Consider the following 19,127-nt stretch of genomic DNA (forward strand, 5'->3'; position numbering starts at 1 on the left):
AGATGAAGATGAAGATGAAGATGAAGATGAAGATGAATATGAACATGCACATGAACATGAACATGAACATGAAAGTGAACATGAACATGAACATGAAAATGAACGTGAACATGAACTTGAACATGAACATGAATATGAAGGTGTAGATAAACATAAACATAAACATAAACATTAAAAGCGATAGAGACAAAGATAGAGAGAAATAAAAAGGAAATACAACTGAAGAATGTGCGATGTTATATTGTGATGTGTTATGCTACACACGTTATGTTATTGAATCTAATGCTATTCTATGTTACGTTATGCTAAGTACTAAGCTAAACTCCCCTCCACTTAACCCATTCCAACAAATTTTATTTCAGCTCAACTCAACTCACATAAACTATCCTTAATTTTAGCGGTTGAATTTCAACCGCTGGGCGAACACTAGTACATTTAAATGGCCTAATAAGTGACCACGGTGGCACAGAGAAGAAGTTTAACTTTTCCTCGAGTTATGTGAATAACAAGCACAACCAATTTGACAGCTACCGAGCTGTGATTGAGATTACATTTATATGTAAACGTACTTTTATGCTTTGCCGTTCGCATATGTATACACATCAAATTTCATGAGTACCTAGTACTCACGCCTTTTTTATTTTATTCTATGGATAAGTTATCGAGATATTTTCATGTGTACATGGCGTATGAGTAACATCCTTTCCTGCTAATTTTTCATATGAAAAATCTATGCGCATTTTCATATGACCACTTATTTTTTCTTTATTTATCCATCGATTTTCTTTATTATCAACTTGATTTTATTGTAACAGAAAAGGCTTTAACAGAGCCATACACAAATGGCGCCCAATTTATATATGGAACGTTTGAAACTTTTATAAGGAATAAGGGCTTTTTCCTGGCTATAATCACTTTTTTAAAGGTACAATAGCAGAGACATAACTATTATAATAGAAACAAGTAAGAAAGTCTAAGTTCGGGCGGAGCCGAACATTAAATTCCCGGCGCAAGTATTAAATATATGTTTTTTCACCCTTCCGCTAGATGGTAAGCCGAGGTGTATCAATTTTGAGTAAATTAGCGTCCTTCAATTTCGAAATATTGAAGTTTCAAGCATTTCTTAAATTTACCGTTATATGAGAATCGGCCGTTATTTTAGTCCGATTTCAATAATTTTCAACGTTTTGCTTACACGTGGCAAGTACAATAACCATACCGAGTTTGGTACAAATTGGTAGAACGGTTACCGATATACTTATATGTGATCATAAGTGGGCGGTGCCACGCCCATTTTCCAAAATTTTACCATAAACGTATTTCTTGGTAAAGAATTGTTGCAAGCATCAAGCTTGAATAAATTAGCTTCAATATTTAATGATTTATCGAAGACTTTGTATTTCTCTAAATTACCGTTATATGGGATGTGGGCGTGGTTATTGTCCGATTTTAAAAAGTTTCGGCGGTTTCTTATGCTTTACCAAGGCCAACAACTGTGCCAAGTTTGGAAGAAATTGGTGCAGCGGTTACCAAGATATATACACATGTAACCGTAAGTGGGCGTGGCTACGCCCATTTTCCAAAAATTTATAATATTCTTATTTTTCGTCTGAAAATTATTGTAAATATCAATTTTGAGTGAATTATCTTCAGTAGTTACTAAAATATCGCAGTTTTCGTATTTCTGGAAATTACCGTTATATGGGAAGTAGGCGTGGTTACAGTCCGATTTCGCCCATTTTCAATACGAACCTACCTTGGATTATGGGAAATCTACATACCAAATTTCGTTGAGATATCTCAATTGTTGCTGGAGTTATCGTGTACACGGTCGGACGGACAGACGGACAGACGGACTGACAGACATGGCTTAATCGATTTCTTTTTTCATCCTGATCATTTATGTATACATTTGTCTATATCTATCTCGATTCGTTTTGGCTGTTACAAACAACCGTTATGTGAACAAAATTAATATACCCTTGTGCACAAGTGCGCTCGGGTATAAAAAGAATAAAAGTCAATCGATAATCATTATATTAAGATAAATATTTTTCGAGTCATCTATAATTATTATTCAAGGACATTTATTATAAAAGTCCTTTCATAATAATTATCAGAGAGATAAATATTTTTTAGTATTCAAAGACTTTTTTAAGACTTATATTATAAAAGCTTTTTCATAATAATTATCATTGAGATAAATATTTTTAAGTTTTCAAAAACTTTTATTTTAAGACTTATATTACAATGGTATTTTTAGTTGGGAACCAGTTCGGGGCTAGTTGGGGAGCAGTGTGGGCCCATTTGGGGCTTGGTTTGGGACCCGTTCGGGACTATATACAAAATTTTGTCGTACTTATAATTATTATCAAAAGACTTTTATAATAAAAGTCTCAAAATAAAAGTCTTCAAAAATGTTTATCTCGGTGATAATTATTATGACAAGACTCTTATAACATAAGCCTCAAAATAAAATTCTTTGAAGACTTAATAATATTTATATCGCTGATAGTTATTATGAAAATACGTATATTATATACGTCTTAAAATAATAGTATCGATGATTTTTTTTAAATTTACCGTTATATGAAAAGTGGTCGTAATTTTAGTCCGATTTCAGTAATTTTCAACGTGGAAAGCACAATAATCATACCGAGTTTGGCACAAATTGGTCGAACGGTTACCGAGATACACACATGAGGTCATAAGTGGGCGGTGCCACGCCCATTTTCCAAAATTTAATCATAAACGCATTTTTTGCTAAAGATTTATGGCAAGCATCAATTCAGAATAAATTAGCTTCAGTATTTAGATTTAACGAAGGTTTCATATTTCTCTAAAATTACCGTTATATGGAATGTGAGCGTGGTTATTGCCCGATTCTAAAAATTTTCAGCCGTTTGGTATGTTATACCAAGGCCAACAGCTGTGCTAAATTTGGGAAAAATTGGTGGAGGGGTTACCAAGATATACACATGTAACCATAAGTGGGCGTGGCAACGCCCAATTTCCAACAATTTATAATATTGTTATATTTTCCCAAGAGATCTTTGTTAGTATCAATTTTGAGTGAATAAGCTTCAGTAGTTACTGAAATATCGCAGTTTTCGTATTTCTGAAAACTACCGTTATATGGGCGCTAGGCGTGGTTATTGTCCGATTTTGCCCATTTTCAATACCATCCGTCCTACGCTGAAAATAAGTACACATACGAGTCTCGTTAGGATACCTCACAGATGAACGGACACACAGTCACCGCTTAATCGATTTCTTGTTTAGTTCTGGTCATTTATGTATACATTTTTCTTTGTCTATATCGATTCGTTTTTGCTGTTACAAATAACGGTTATGTGACTGACGGCTTGACTTTTTTGGACCACCCTAATGCACATACATATTGAAGTTGCTAAAGAATCTTGTTGATTTATTTTTTATTTTTTGAATTTTTTTAGCTGGCAGTGTCACCCACTTTCTTCCATATAAAAAATTCCTTTGTATGGAAGAAAATGCGTGATAACGTATAAAAAATAAAATAAAATATCTTCGTTCATTTCTCCCTAATGAAGCATATCATAATTTTTAAATTAACAGGTGTGGTTTAGGGATGGCTAGGGGGGGTTGAAATTGAATTGCTTTAAGTACCACTTAAAAAATTAACAAAATGTATATTGAAACTAATTTTTTTAGACGTCTAATGTACTTTTATTTATTTTTCTTTCTTTACAAGAAAAAAAGAAATTTGTACGTATTTCACGTTACGTACTTATACATTTATACGTATGTATGTTTATACTTTTACAACGAGTAAAAAAGTATCATTTTCGCTGCTGGTGTTTTCGACAGGGTAGGACTGTGATGTAATGTGGAACGTTTTTCCGTCATCCCTTGTCAAATTTGGTTTGGTGACAAACCGTTACCGTTGTCAGCGTTGTGCCATCTTCAGTGTCATTTTTCTTACATTTAATGACAACTTATGATTTTGCTATTTAAAACGAGATATTTAAGTAAACAAGGCGTGAAGAGTTCTATCGAGCCACATTTTTTTGGCAAATGCCAACACATATTGATGTCAGGTTTAGTCAGAAAGAAGAAAGTTGCAGAGTTTTTGAAAGTAAAGACGAAATTCGATTTCTTTTAGGCAAATTCGATTGTATCCGAATTTTAGAAAAACAAAGTGGAGCTAAAATTCGATTAAAATTCGATTCTGGAAACTACGAATATCGAATTTAGTCATCTCTAATGTGGATATTGCCCTTTTGGTTGTTTCCGACATCGTTGGTGTATGATGTAGTTTGGAATGAGTTTACATCATCCCTTGTCAAATTTGGTTTGGAGACAACCCGGTTATGTTTTGTTCATTTATTGGGCGTTCCAAAGTCCAGAATTAAAAACGAACACACGCATACAGCAAAACCTGAAAATCATGAACTTATCGCCTTTGTTCCTTTTTGGCTTTACTATCGAAAGTCTTTTCTCAAATAAATTAAAAGTAACGATGAAACCACCATCGATAGTTTTGTAGCAATAGTTGTATGTAGATAATTCACAGTAGATAATTTCAGGAGTTAAAAGCCCTTCCGAAAGGCCTGCCTGGGAGTCAAAAGGCCATCCACTCTACATTCCTTTCTCCTTTCTTTTTTGTATGGGGTTGCACAAATTGAAGGGCTCCTTCGTTCTTCTTAATTTATAAACATCATACATCTTGTTTGCTTACGGTTTATAACAAATATATATTATTGCAAATTAAAATGTTAATTGAAATTCATTTGTAATTCTAAATAATATAAATTTATGCATTCGTTTAAATTGTAAATGGATAAGCCATTCTAGAACGCATGCAAGGAAGCACTTTTTTCAGCCCTTCTTGGGTAGGCCTCTTAGAATAGTTTTACTTAAGAAAGCCTACCTAAATTATCTTCTGGGTCGTTCGCCTTTGTGTAAATTAATATATATATGTACATACATATATATTGCGATATTTTTCGCGTTTGTTATTTTTTCACATTGTCGAGAACTTCCATTAAGTAGTGCATAGAATGAATCTATGGGTAGACGTGTGCCAAACAGAAGCAATGGAAAATCGTTTGTTTATAAAAGTAAGGTGTAGAGGGATATTTGAAGAATATTTATGATGATTTAGCAATTTGGTGTAATAACACATTTGTGTTTATTTCTCCTTGTAGGTTAATATGGAGAAACGTCGGAATACCTTGGATCGTTTTCAACGTTTAGGCTTCGGTCGAAAGAGTACACCAACGCCGAGTGGGGCGTCCACGGAAAGCGGTGGCTCCTCACGAAATCGTAAATCCACTGAGAAATCAGAGCGATTGAGGGAACTAACAGAACTGCTGCGCGGCAATAGATCTTCGCCAACTCCGCCACCTATACCGCCGCCACGGAAGCCACGTCATGGATCTCACTCGGCGTCTAATAGCTTGGAACGTTCTGAAACACAGGCGCACGCTCCTGCGGTGAGGACTCTTTCTGCTACCACTTCCTCATTGGACAATACTCCGTTGTCATTCATGTCGGCCCGGTCTGATGGCATCATGCTGATGGACCAAGATGAGCAAGCTGCTGACTATCCTTCTGCTGGTACAAGTACGAAAAACTCTGTTAAGATAGATGCAAAAAACGATTTTAGCAGAAGCGATCTGCCGTCGAAAGCAGAAGTTTCAGGAACAGAAGCAAGAGCAGCAGCAGCGCAGGCGGTAGCAACAACTAAATCGCTGACATCAACAGCCAAACTATCCGATACACTCAAACCAAATGCCAGTCTGTCGAATTTCGAATCGCTGATGTTGATGGGCAGAGAGCAATCAAAGTCCCCGCCACAGCGACCCGCTGCAAATGTTGTCGCAAGTGGCTCTGTAAATGCCGAAAGTGCACAGCTGGCCAACAGTTCGGATATAGCTACCAAGCTGGGCAGACCAGAATCTCGCACGGTAATCGGCTCATACACCCAGAAGGGCATTCCATTTCGTTCAGCTTCGTTTTCTCAAATTGATATTTCGTCTGGAAAGTACAAAAAGTGTTCGTGGAGCGCATTGCGTGATCGTTTATGGCGTGAAAAAGTGGTTGGATCAGTTGATTCCGCAACGAATACGAAAAAAGGCAGAATCGAAGAAGCAAGTGGCGCATTGACGTCTGCCGTTGCAACTGAAGTGAAAGTGAATTCTGAGCCAGATTGGATTTACATACCGTTGAAAAAGAAAACTGAAATGAGTATTAACTTAAATTACGGTCAAGATATGAGTAATCTAGAGAATGTAATCGAATCGCCCGATATTATACCCGAAGAAGATATATTCAACACTGATGCAGAACATTCCTCTAGTGCTACCGAAGACAGTAAAGAGGCGGTTTTAAAAACTAATCTTGTAATAGCACACGCTAAAATGGAGTCGTTAACAGACACGATTCATTCCGAAAACGACTTTACGATTGAGGCGGAGGAAGTAGCTCTGGCTATTCAGCCAGTGTCAGCTGTTGTGGAGTCGGAAGAGGGTTTAGTTGAACAGGCAAAAGTCATTGAACAGCCAACTATTCAGGAGCCTATTAACGCAGAGCTAATGGAACCGAATGTGGCAATGTTAATGGAAGAACGAATGCCACTTGAATCGCCTCCTGATAATTTTTTACAGACAGCAACCACTTGCCTGATTCCGGTGCCAGTTTACGAGTGTGCTGCCCAGGAGTGGCGTTTGGAGAATCCTCCGCAGGAATGGGTGGAGGTTCAGCCTGAAGAGTTTGGCATAATACCGGAAGCAATAGAGCCGCTATTATCGCTTAGTGACTGCGTAAATGTAAAGCATGTATCGAAAACGGCGCAGGAGTACCGCGTGGAAAATCTTCCAACAATTTCAGTTAGTCGTTCTTCAGAAGAAGCAGACGATAAATGCATTTTGAGGCGGAAAGATACCTTTGATGAAGAGTTCTGTGACCTTGTGGAGAGGCGTCAAGCGTCAATAGATACGGCTGAACTCAGCAAGAGATATAGCAATGACGATGACCGATGTCTAGGTAAGGAGAAACGAGCATCTTTAGAAGCCATTACTACTCGACACAGTACAGACGAGCGCAAACGCATTGACAAGTCGAAGCGGCGGAAGGGAATGTATATTGATAATGCTGCTTGGAGCGAGTCTCCTGATGTGGAAGCGCACAGCAGGGGTTTGGCGTTGGACATTTCACTGGCTAACTTAAATGTCATCAAACCGGACACGCCAGATGAATGTGCAATAATGTATATTAATAGCCCACCCACAGATGAAAAAAGGACGCCAGGCTCCCTATACTCACCTGAAATAAATACCCCGGAATCGGATAAGCCGCCAGAATGGACAAAGGCGGATCGCCTTGCTAGTTTTAGCCTTCAAAGTTCCGAGGATAAGGAAGATATTCAGGGTGTAATGGGTAGTGGGGGTAACCTTTCACGCAACAATCAAAGTTTTCCTTTCTTACGTACTGACTCAGTGTCCGACAACGAAAGTGATCGGGGTCCATCGTATTGTCGCGAGCACGCCAGTCCAAGTCCTGTTCCTGGTGACTACGATTTTAAGCGGTATTCAAAACGACCACTCCGTGGGCCTTACGGTCAAATGCTGGAAAAGGAAATGAAGAAGCCCAACAAAATGCATTTCGAGGAAATATTGGAGGACCTCCGTGAATCTGAGGTGTAAGTGGAATGAATATTATATACTAAAAATAAATTAAATTTGTTAATGTTTTATCCTTATGTTTAAATATTCTGAAACATATTTTGTTTTTGTTCATACACAGTTCCTCGCAACCGCGCCGCCCACGTATCGCTTATGATGATTCCAGCGCCATTACGGCGACCAGTACCCGAAATATACCTCACCATTCGAATTCGATGCGAGTACGCAAGTCAAATACATTTCTGCCTGTACCGGCACATGCAAGAGCAGCCTCTACGCCATCTCAAATAGAGAATGTAAGCAAAAGCGGAGCCATCGGCAGCTTGGAGAAGATTCATCCACACGAGAAGCGCTACCAAAGCACGCTGGATAACTCAGTAACTTCTGCTGACAAGGATTATCAAGATGCGGGGCATCATTATCCAAATCACCATCTTCACCAACGTGAAGTAAAACGCGCAGCTTCGGAGGCTCCTGCTCAAAAAAGCCATCATAACAAACGCAGTCAATCGATGAGCGGAGAAAAAACCGCCTCGGGTGGTACACATATCGTACACCAGGCAAATCGTAGCCTCGATGCTACTACCAGCGGAAGCGCCAGGGGCAATTCCAATTCCGGTAAAAGCTCCACAATTGTACCGTCACAGGAACTGTTGGCCGAACTGCTGAAAGGCTCCAGTGAGAAGTTGATATCTGAGCAGCGCCAACAAATGGCAGCGGTAAGTATATTTTTGGATTTCGGTTAAGAGTATACGTACATACAGATGTATGAATGTAAAGTAAACAAAAATTTTCCATAAATTTCCGGTTGCGCATGTAGGCGATAGAGCTCTGCATGAGTTGATTCAAACTTCCAGCCACAGAAAGTGCAGCAGATTTGAGCATGATAAAAATATAGTAAGGTAGAACCGCAAGGCGAATTAATATAAGGTGATAGCATGAATACAAAAACAAAAATTTACATGTATTTTGTTATTGCTTTGGCGGCATATACTGTCAAAATCTGTAAGAGTGTGTGTAGAAATTCAAAAAAAAATTTTCAATTTGACATCAGAAGCCGTGCGGCGAAACACATACACAAAATCAGCTGATCTAGTAACACCACCTTATATAAATTCGCCTTGGCTGAGAGTTACTTTTAAATTCTTGACGTTTCCAAACATTTTAATTTTTAAATTTACTCACAAACTCACACACACATTTTAATTTTCAATCCCAAGCAACAACAATTTCAAGGCGAATTAATATAAGGTGATAGCAGGAGTACAAAAACAAAAATTTACATGGATTTTGTTTTTGCTTTGGCGGCATAAACTGTCAAAATCTGTAAGAGTGTGTGTAGAAATTCGAACAAAAGTTTTCAATTTGATATCAGAAGCCGTGCGGCGAAACACATACACAAAATCAGCTGAGCTAGTAACACCACCTTATATAAATTCGCCTTGAACAATTTCGAACAATTTCAATTTTTTATTTTCAATTTTATATGACTTTAAAATGCTGGCAAACTTCAAAAAAAAAAATCATGGCCGACAAATTGAGAGAACGGTTCTACCTTGCTGTGTTTTTATCATGGATTTGAGTATTGTACTTCACATACAAAACACTCAGCGTTTTGAATTTTAGAAGCTATGAATATAAATTTTGTTTTAAATTTTCCACCTTCAAATGAAAGAATGTGAACGAATGAACGAAAAACATTCAAATCAATGCAGAATTCATGCAATGTGATAGTGACAGCACAAAAACAAAAAAACTACATTAACAAATTATATGAACGATGATAAGCAGAACACAAACAATTTAACAATCAGCCTTACTCGCCCTGAAATCATCTGCTCCAGTAACACCATTTTTAAAGAATTCGCCTTTCTTTTAAATCATTCAATCTCATTTTGGTTTTAGTTTTTTTTCTGCCAACAAGTTTTTTCGTATATAAAGCTTGATGTTACATATGTATGTACAAATGAACGCCTAGTGCTGAGAATTGAAGAATTCCCAAATTAAAACTGTACATATAAAATTGACAAGGGGGATATTATTAGACACATATTTTTGGCTTTTTAAAAATGGACATATGCTCTCGTACATGTAAAGTTAGGTAAAAAAATATATGGATTGAATAATGAAAAGCGGAGTATATAATTCATAGTCCTTTTTTATATCCTTTTTGTTAGCCATTTTTATGGTCAGGTTTTAATTAATTGAAAACATATAATATGCATATGTCCATGGGGATCCATTTTAATTTTATACTTGTTGGAGTGTAATAGTAAAACTGTACTATTGACAGCCAAGACCATGTTTCACTCTTACAGCGCAAAAACCATAAATTCCATGGTCTGACACTGTCTCACACCATGCCCTGCGATCAAGATCGGACTGATACATGGCACGTGACGATGTTACCTCCAAAGTCCCACTAGAAAATCTCCACTAAATGTAAACTATTGCTATAGGCCTCCATAGTCTATGTGAGATCGTAGAGATCAGCCAAGCTATGCATCTCAACCAAAAATCAACGTTGTAAAGTGCGGACCTTTACAATGTAAATTAAATTTTGTTTATGCATTAAAATAATTGAAACGAATTGCATTCTTGCTTTACTTGCTTAGCTTTGAAAACTGTCAAAAGTTATTTGGAATATACTAAAACGTATGAAGGGTGGCCAAATGGCAGCTTTGCTTCACTTGCTTTAAGCGCCACAAAGTTTCAAATTGGCAAATGTTTTATTTAAAAGCGTTTCGTAGGCTGTTGACAAAAAGATATGTTCCTGTTCTAAATCAATTCAAACGAACTGCTGACGACTTTTATGTACAAAAATTGTTTTACGTAATATAAAAAATTTATGTATAATATTAGTAATTCGAAGTTTCTTAAAAAGTGATCTATGTCTCCTTATTTATATTTAACATGTCGCTGGCTTAAAGTGAAAAGTTGCTAAGTCCAATTTGAAAAATTTTACAGGAACTTTGAATACAACATTTTGCGTGTTTAATGTAAAGCAAAACTCCATACAAATCAGAAGGATTCGATCTCTGTTAAAACAATTCGCACTATTTTGGCCTTTTTGCATATTCGGGGCCTCTTTTGGACCTATAAAATTTATCTTTCATTGAATATAAACGAGAAAAAATAAAACAAGTCCCTTAGTTCTTAATTTCTCTTACTTTCTATGTCAAAATTTGAGGCTTCATAAAATGCAGACTTATCAACTTTTCACACAAAGCGATATTTATGATGCCAAACTACTGGTAAGTTGTCTCTTGAAAAATCGATTTTTTTTGAGTTTTTTGTTTCTAATAAATGTACATATATGTATGTATAATTATTATCATTTGTTTGAAATGGAAAAATTAATCACATTCATTTAAAAATAAATCTGAAAATATTGTTTTGTATTTATTTATTTATTTTTTTAAATTTTCTGGAATTTGATGGCAAAATTATTCTTAGTTTAAGGAAACAGACCTTGACTTTTCAACTACACAGCTGGTTGCTTTGACAGCGTTCCAAGTCGCCATTTGGCCGAAAGAGTTTTTGAAGTAAATCAAAGCAAATTAAAGTAAGCAAGGCGTTCAAAGCAAGCCTTCATTGGGCCAGCGCCTTTACCCAGTGGCTTATGTATATTACAAGTATCAAAAATGTATGTATTCATACGTACAGCATACGTAAAGCTCAATGAACGCAAGGCAAGCATATTCATATTCATAAAAAAACGCATTCATATTCACTCAATTTGTTTTCAAAATGTTTGAACGCTGCCATGTCGTTATTTATATCAACACAGTTATTCATTTAAATTCAGTAAAGCTGAAAGCCCATCACATTTATTCAATTTGAATATGCATGATTCATTTGTCGTTTTGAATGGATTCATGCAGACGTCTGGTAGTCGAGCAGCGCACATTTTAATACCTTTCGTGTATATAAAAGTACAACGTAATTGTAAATATTTTCTTCGTTTGCTTGAATTTTCGCAATGGAAGTGGCAAGTAAATGTTCGCGAACGGAACGTATTTTCAGCTTCGACTGCAAGTTTTTTTCATTTCCCAACTCACCTTATCGCTTCGCCGACTGTTGACTTATGTGCAGTGAGTGTCAGAGGAAATCCTACAGTAAATTTTTGGAAAATGTTTTGTTTTATTTAAATTTCATTATTTAAAAAAAAAACATAGTTCATACCACAACAAAATCCATATAACTCACCAAAATTTACTGAACTTTGATATCTTTGGTTCTAGTAGTCCAATTTTTGCTTTCAGTATTTGATAGATAACTGCGTACAATTAGTATCTTAATTTACAAATATGTATGTTTGTATGTTTGTATTTAATGTTCGTACTAATAGCAATTACTGAAATGTCGGAATTTTCGTATTTTCAACGTATTAGGCCCTATGGCGAATTTCACGTGAAGAAATATTCACAAAAATTATAAGGCAAAACAAAACTTTGTTTTTGTCCAAAATAATAAGCTAATTTAATGCTATGAGGTTATTCCAAGAATCGATTTAGAGTGAATTAGCTTCAGTAGCTACTGATTTATCGCAGTTTTCGTGTTTCTGTAAATTACTGTTATATGGGAAGTGGGCGTGGTTATCGCCTGATTTCAAGGATTTTTAGCAAATATGTTAGATATAGCCTAAGCAAGGCTCATACCGAGTTTTTTACGGATTGGTAAAGCAGATACTGAGATACAGCATTTCATCAAAAGTGGGTGGGGCTTAGAGGTTTACGCCGACAGGCTTTGCGGCGGCGGCGTGGTCAACTTCAAAAATAATCGGCGGTGGCGGCGGTACTGCCCATAAGTACGGTGACCATCCGTTCTGTTTTTTGCAGGACCGTACTGTTTTTCAAAGGTCGGTCCTGCGTAGTTTTTTCAAACCTGAAAAACCTGAAAATGTACTGATTTTTTCCAGGTGTCCTGCATTTGTCCCGCATTTTCATCGTTATTTTAAAATTATCGGACAATGGATGGATTTCTTCAAAAAAGTGTTTTTTGGTACTTTTCGTAGCCTTTCTTCAATATCTCATGAAAAAATCTCCCAATCAACGTAAGCGACTAACATATCGAAGGGTATTGATGTGCCTCTTACAAAATATATAACTTGTGGCGACTTCAATGAAAATTATTAGTGCTACAGGCGACCATTTGCATTTTGTCGTCAAAGTCGAAAAAAGTGAGATTTTCAATCAAATACGCAGTTTTATTCGATAATTTTTTGCATTAGTTTAAAAATTCGATAAAGGAGATATATCATTACAGTAAATTTTGAGCCAAATGTAATGAAAATCGGATCAGAAATGTAGATGCTATGCAGCCTTTGTAACTCGTCGTTTACGTCGATTCATGACGTCGATTTTTGATAAATAACTGCGAAAAGTACCAAACAACAACAAAAAGGGTATTGTTTTCGTTTTAAACGACTCAAAATTTGCCTATAAAATAATCCTTTAAAGATTTTCACTTTTCGTGCTTTTGTTATTATAATATGTTTTACTATACTTTTATAAATATTCATGTAAAAACAGATTAATATCGATGGAGAAAACGTGATTCATTTTTAAAGCTTAAAATGTATTAAGAATTGTGAATCATATGTACTCTTTTGATGTTTTTATACTACGTAAATATATGTAGGCATATTTTTGAAAAATTGTCCTTCTTTTTGAATCCATATTTATGGTCACCGTACCCATAAGGTAGATTCCAAAGAGCCATGAGGCTACTAATCTTATCATGTCATCTCGTCAGCGTTAGGAATTCGCCATGCCAATTCAGATTATACATAATTCTATTTATTTCATTTCATAGTTTTAAATTTAAATATTGTTACATCCTACTTGAATTAAAATTTTGGTGGATGGGCGAACAGAAGAAGGTCTGAGGTATTACATACCAGGGTTGCTTGATTTAAAATCCTTTTTGACTTAAAATCCGTTTTTAAGTACCAAATATATTTGATCTGTGCTTTGGTTTGTTGACCAAATAAAAGATAAGTTTTATTTGTGATTCGCTTGTTCAATCAAATAAAAGATAAGTTTTATTTGTGATTTGATTCGTCACCCAAATAAAAAGTAAATTTTATTTGTGATTTGATCGCCCTCCAAATCAGAAATCAAATTTATTTGTGATTTGATTTGTAGAGAGAATCATTTGCTTTGTGATTTTTCAACTAAATAATACCCTTGTAGATTTCAAGATTTTCGAAAATTCTTCGGGATTTTCTGGGCTATTTCGGGGTTTTCAAGACAACTTCGGTATTTTTGGGCCCATATCGGGATCTGCGGAACTACTTCGGGATTTCTGTTACCAATTCGGATTTTTTGGTACTATTTCGGGTTTTTCGAGACTTCTTCGAGATTTTCGGGGTTCTCGGGGCTATATCGGGATCTTAGGGATTTTTGAGACCAATTCGGAATTTTTGGGACTATTTCGGGTTTTTCGACACAACTTCGCGATTTTCGGGGTTCTCGGGAATATATGAGGCTTTTTGGGCCTATTTTGGTATTTTTGAACTATTTCGAGACTACTCCGGGTTTTTCGAGACTACTTCGTGATTTTCGGGGCCTCGGGACTATATCGAGATCTTCGGGACTACGTGGGGGTTTTTGGGACTATATCGGGGTTTTAGAGACTATTTTGGTATTTTTAGGACAACTTAGAGATTTTAGGGGTGCTCGCGAATATATCGGGATCTCCGGACTACATTGAGATAAAAATACCGAAGTATTCCCGAAAATCCTGTTATAGTCCCGAGAACCCCTAAAATCTCCAAATAGTCTGGAAAAACCCGGAATAGTCCTGAAAATCTCGAAATAGTCCAGCAATCGCCAAATAGTCCCAAAAACCCCGATAAATTACCGAGAACCCCGAAAATCAAAAATTTTAAATAGTTCCAAAAATCCTGCAAATCTCAAAGTAGTGTCGAAAAACCCGAAATAGTCCCACAAACCCAAAGTAGTCCCAAAAATCCCAAAGTAGTCCCGAAGATCCCGATATAGTACCGAGAACCTGGAAAATCATGAAGTAGTTTCAAAAAACCCGGAATAGTCTCAAGAATCCCAAGAAAATCTCCAAAATACAGAGTTAGTCCCAAAATTCTGAAAAAGTCTCGAAAACCCCGAAGGAGTTCCAACCCGAAAACCCGAAATAGTCCTGAAAATTCCGAAGAATTCTCGAAAATCGTAAGAAATTTGCTAAGTAGTCCCGAAATCGTCCCAATAATACGGAATTATCCCTAAAAACCCGAAGAGGTCTCGAAAATTTCGATATAGTCCCAAAAATTCCGAATTAGTCCCAAAAATCCCGAAGTAGTTGCGTTGCATACAAGAGTATTATTTAGTTGAAAAATCACAAATTAAAGCACAAATGAATTTGATTTCTGATTTGGAGGGAGATTCAAATCACAAATCAATCTGATTTCTTATTTGGTTGACGAATCAAATCACAAATAAAATTTATTTTTTATTTGGTTGACGAATCAAATCACAAATAAAACTTATCTTTTATTTGGTTGACCAAGGAAATCAAATCAAATAAAATTTATTTAGGATTTGATGCAAAAAAAATATGGTAGGATCAAAGTTTGTACAAAAATTAAAGAAATTCTGTAAGGTTTCAGTTAAATTGCAAACTTTTTAATTAGACTCTAAAAAAATTAATTTTAGTACGACAAAGTGCAAGATTGAAGTTGCTAAAAATTGCGTTGAGTTTAAGCAATTTTTTCTTTCACAGTGTAAAGCGGTTCCATCCATATCAAGATATTTTTCGAACATACATTTTTTGCAACCTTGCGGAGTGCTGCCAGCGTTTCTTTTTATCACATCAATGTAGCGAACATATCTGGCACGCTACAGAAACCGCTACTTGGGATTTGCCGATTGTTACTTGAGAAATTTCATCGCCGCCGGGAATGTGGAATCTTGTATTATATCATTCTTGTTACCAAATAGTGTTTAGTGTTGGACAATTTTTGTTCTTAAAATTAAGAAAATTATGTCACGCAAAAATAAAACTAGGTTATCAAAAACGCGAATATATGGTAGATTTCAGAACTTGTGTGGTAGATGTGGTAGATGCTCAAAACAGTGGCAGATCTACCACAATCCGATCACTGCTTTCAGTTAAGAAATAAATTTGATTTATGGATTTGTGATTTGGCTAAATCAAAATCATGCAACCCTCTCTCTTTGTTCTTTATAGATCCGTACGTACTATCTTAATTTAAAGAAAGAAAAAAAAATTTAAATTATTTATTGTATTTATGTCGCTATTAATAAATTTTTCTAATGATCTTATGTTCCGATATGTTAAATTACGTAGTTCTTACGATTTTTTTCGGGTTATAGATTGAAGACTAGAGTGGACTAATGTTTTCCAATAGTTTTACCCATCAACTCCCAGAATATCAATTTGTTTTTGTTTTATCTCCAATAATTGGGGAGTTAGATGCAATAAGGGCACTTCTGTTAAAACTGCTTTCTGAGATATTGTCGTAAAGTTTTTGGTGTGTGATAAATTTCTTGTTGAAGTTATATGTAAATAAAATAATGTAAAAAAAAAAATATTTTTAAAAAACAAACTTTTATTTAACATCTACAATCAAAGGAATAAAATAAAGTAGTGTAACAAAAGATTTTTTAGCAAGAAAATTTTGTCTAAACTGCACTAAAATTAATAAAATAAAATACGTTAAGGTCTCGTTAAAGTTACTAAAAGCCATTTAGTGAAAGGAGTTATTCAAACTCGCATCAAAATTACTAACAAGTTTTACTAATTTACTTCGTTTTTTAAAAAGTTTGTCGCGCGAATAGCAACCCGGCATTTAAATATCTGCATACATACATATACATACCTAACCAATAATGCATGTACGCTGAATTCGCCGACAAGCTTTTTTAAAAACGAAGTAACTTAGTACAAATTGTTAGTAATTTTCATTAGAGTTTGAATAACTCCTTTGACTAAATGGTTTTAGTAACTTTAACCAGACCTTAACTTATTTTATTTTATTAATTTTAGTGCAGTTTTGACAAAATTTTCTTGCTAAAAAATCTTTTGTTACACTGCTTTGGTTTATTCCTTTGATTGTACATGTTAAATAAAAGCTTGTTTTTAAAAAATATTTTTTTTACATTATTTTATTTTCTTAATTTTAGTCCATTTATAAAAGCATTGTATATTAAAAAGTGTTATTTTATTTTATGTAAAAAAATTTGCAATAGATATAATAATTCAACTTGCATTGAAAGAGAACAGAAGACGGCAAGCAAAATGTTGTTTGCTTGCGCTTTGTATAAACATACATATATGCATGCATATGTACATATAGCAGCAGTTAATTTCATTTAAAAATTGGCGTGTCGTCCATTTCCGCTTTAGCGTAAGTAAATAGTGCATATATTTAGGCGCAATATTTATCTTCTTCTGACGGGGCGACATCTGGAGTCTTCTAATTGTACCTCCTTGATATGATGTCTACAACGAGGTTCATATCTAGACTAGGTTGATATCTAGAATTTGCCACAAATATCTTTGCTACACTACCGCCGGCAGCTTTAATAATTTTATAGTGGTTTTACGTTCTTTGGCAAATTACGCTCTGTTAGCCATAAATCTTACTATTTTTTGACCGCCTTTGAATCAAGACCCCTGGACCATATAGGGAATTCATTTATATTTTAAATTGCATTGTTATCGTGATTGGAACTATGCTGAAAATTTCAAGTCTCTAACTTGTCGGGAAGTTAGTTTAAAATCGATTGGAAATTTCCGCGAGATCCCCGAGATGACCAAGTTAAATAAAAGCTTATAAAAAGGAATACTGTTGTGGTATTGAAAAAAAATTGTATATATTCTGGAGTAGTAGTTCCTTCAAGCGATGTATTTCTATGTGCATTCATCATGAAAATTTTGTACGAAATTCCGCCGATATTTTCGTGACTCGGCGGCGGCGCGTGAGTAATGACCAAAAAATGGCGGCGGCACACAGTGGTCCAATGTGCAAAGCTAAGGTAATTTAATTAAATTTTTTGTTTGTAATTTTTCAATAAAATTTTTATCAAATATGCAAGAATATTGTCTACTTAATTGTAAATACAGTTTTGTTTGAAAAAATTTGGCTACTTATAAACATAACGGTATCCAAAAGTCATAGTAAGCAATAAGTGAAAAATTAAATTGTGCGTGTAACAAAAACTGAGTATTTTTAAGGCTCAACTTTGTTTTAACTTCATTTCTTTCTCCGTCATTGTTTTAAGTAAGAAAATTTAGGAAATGTAAAAATTATTACCGAAGTGGACACACATATTTTTTTGGAACTGATAAAGTTTTAATAGTTTTTGTGAGTACCAAATTATTATTATTTTTGTTTTTGTAAACGAAATCTTTCTTATATGGCGGCATATAGATCATGATAAAAATATAGTAAGGTAGAACCGCTGAGAGTCACTTTTAAAATTCTTGACGTTTCCAAACAATTTAGTTTTTAAATTTACTCACAAACTCACACACACATTTTCATTTTCAATCTCAAGCAACAACAATTTCGAACAATTTCAATTTTTTATTTTCACTTTTATATGATTTTAAAATGTTGGCAAACTTCAAAAAAAAATCATGGCTGACAAATTGAGAGAACGGTTCTACCTTGCTATGATTTTATCATGATATAGATCACTTACTATACTTATTCTCTCAATTGATGTATATACTAATAGAATCCACAAAAAAACTCTGCAGCTAGCTGCGCACCCATACATTTATTTTCAATTTTCAAAATGACTGCCAAAATTTCAAGACAGGACATTTTTTATTTTTGGCTGTCGACCCCTAAAAATGAAAGACGTGATGGAATAGTGGATTTTGTACCAGGTAATATCAGTTTAGGTGATAGAATCAAATTTGATAAATTGAAATCATACGTGCGAAGCCTAATTCAGAATTTGGATATAAAGTGGACAAAAGTTTTCCGCTTTGTTACTGCAAATAAAGATTGGCTCGAATTTGAAATAGACTTGTCACAATTTGTGTATTCTAAGTTTGTTAAGCCGACATTTTCTGCTGGTAGGCCAGCTAAAAGTTTTGAAGATTGTTGCCAAAAAGTCAAAATGAAGAAAGCTAATGAGCTTTCGAAAGTTATTGAACCAGATGTATTTTTTTTTTTGCCACTGAACTAAAAATGAGATCTTCAGCTACGCTACTTAATGAGCTTTTAAGTGCTTCTCCAGAAAGAGGTACTGCTATTAAGAAGGACAAATTGGCAAAGAAGTAAAGGTATTTCGCCTAAAGAAGCTATGGCACTAATAACATCGGCACACAAAAAAATTAGTGTGATGTGCATTTGACCGGACCGAATTTGAAGTCAGTTTGGCCAATATGAGGTATAGGTTTTTTATTGCCGATTTTCGCTATTTTTTTACGGATTTTTGGAAGTTTTCTTGAAATCTAGGAAGTATA

The 19,127-nt window shown here is 35.1% G+C and overlaps 1 protein-coding gene across 1 annotated transcript in view; it reads left to right on the plus strand.

Moving 5' to 3' along the window:
• LOC118755272 overlaps nt 1-19,127 on the plus strand; it is a 150,841-nt gene that overhangs the window by 122,366 nt on the left and 9,348 nt on the right. The window contains exons 3-4 of the mRNA XM_036490149.1: nt 5,187-7,681; nt 7,786-8,383. Coding sequence (XP_036346042.1) covers nt 5,187-7,681; nt 7,786-8,383 — 3,093 coding nt within the window. The remainder of the gene's footprint in view (nt 1-5,186; nt 7,682-7,785; nt 8,384-19,127) is intronic.

This window comes from Rhagoletis pomonella, unplaced genomic scaffold, assembly GCF_013731165.1.
Source record: "Rhagoletis pomonella isolate Grant_MI unplaced genomic scaffold, Rhpom_1.0 Rhpom_scaffold_00001, whole genome shotgun sequence".
In the NCBI taxonomy this organism is placed as follows: Eukaryota; Metazoa; Arthropoda; class Insecta; order Diptera; family Tephritidae; genus Rhagoletis; species Rhagoletis pomonella.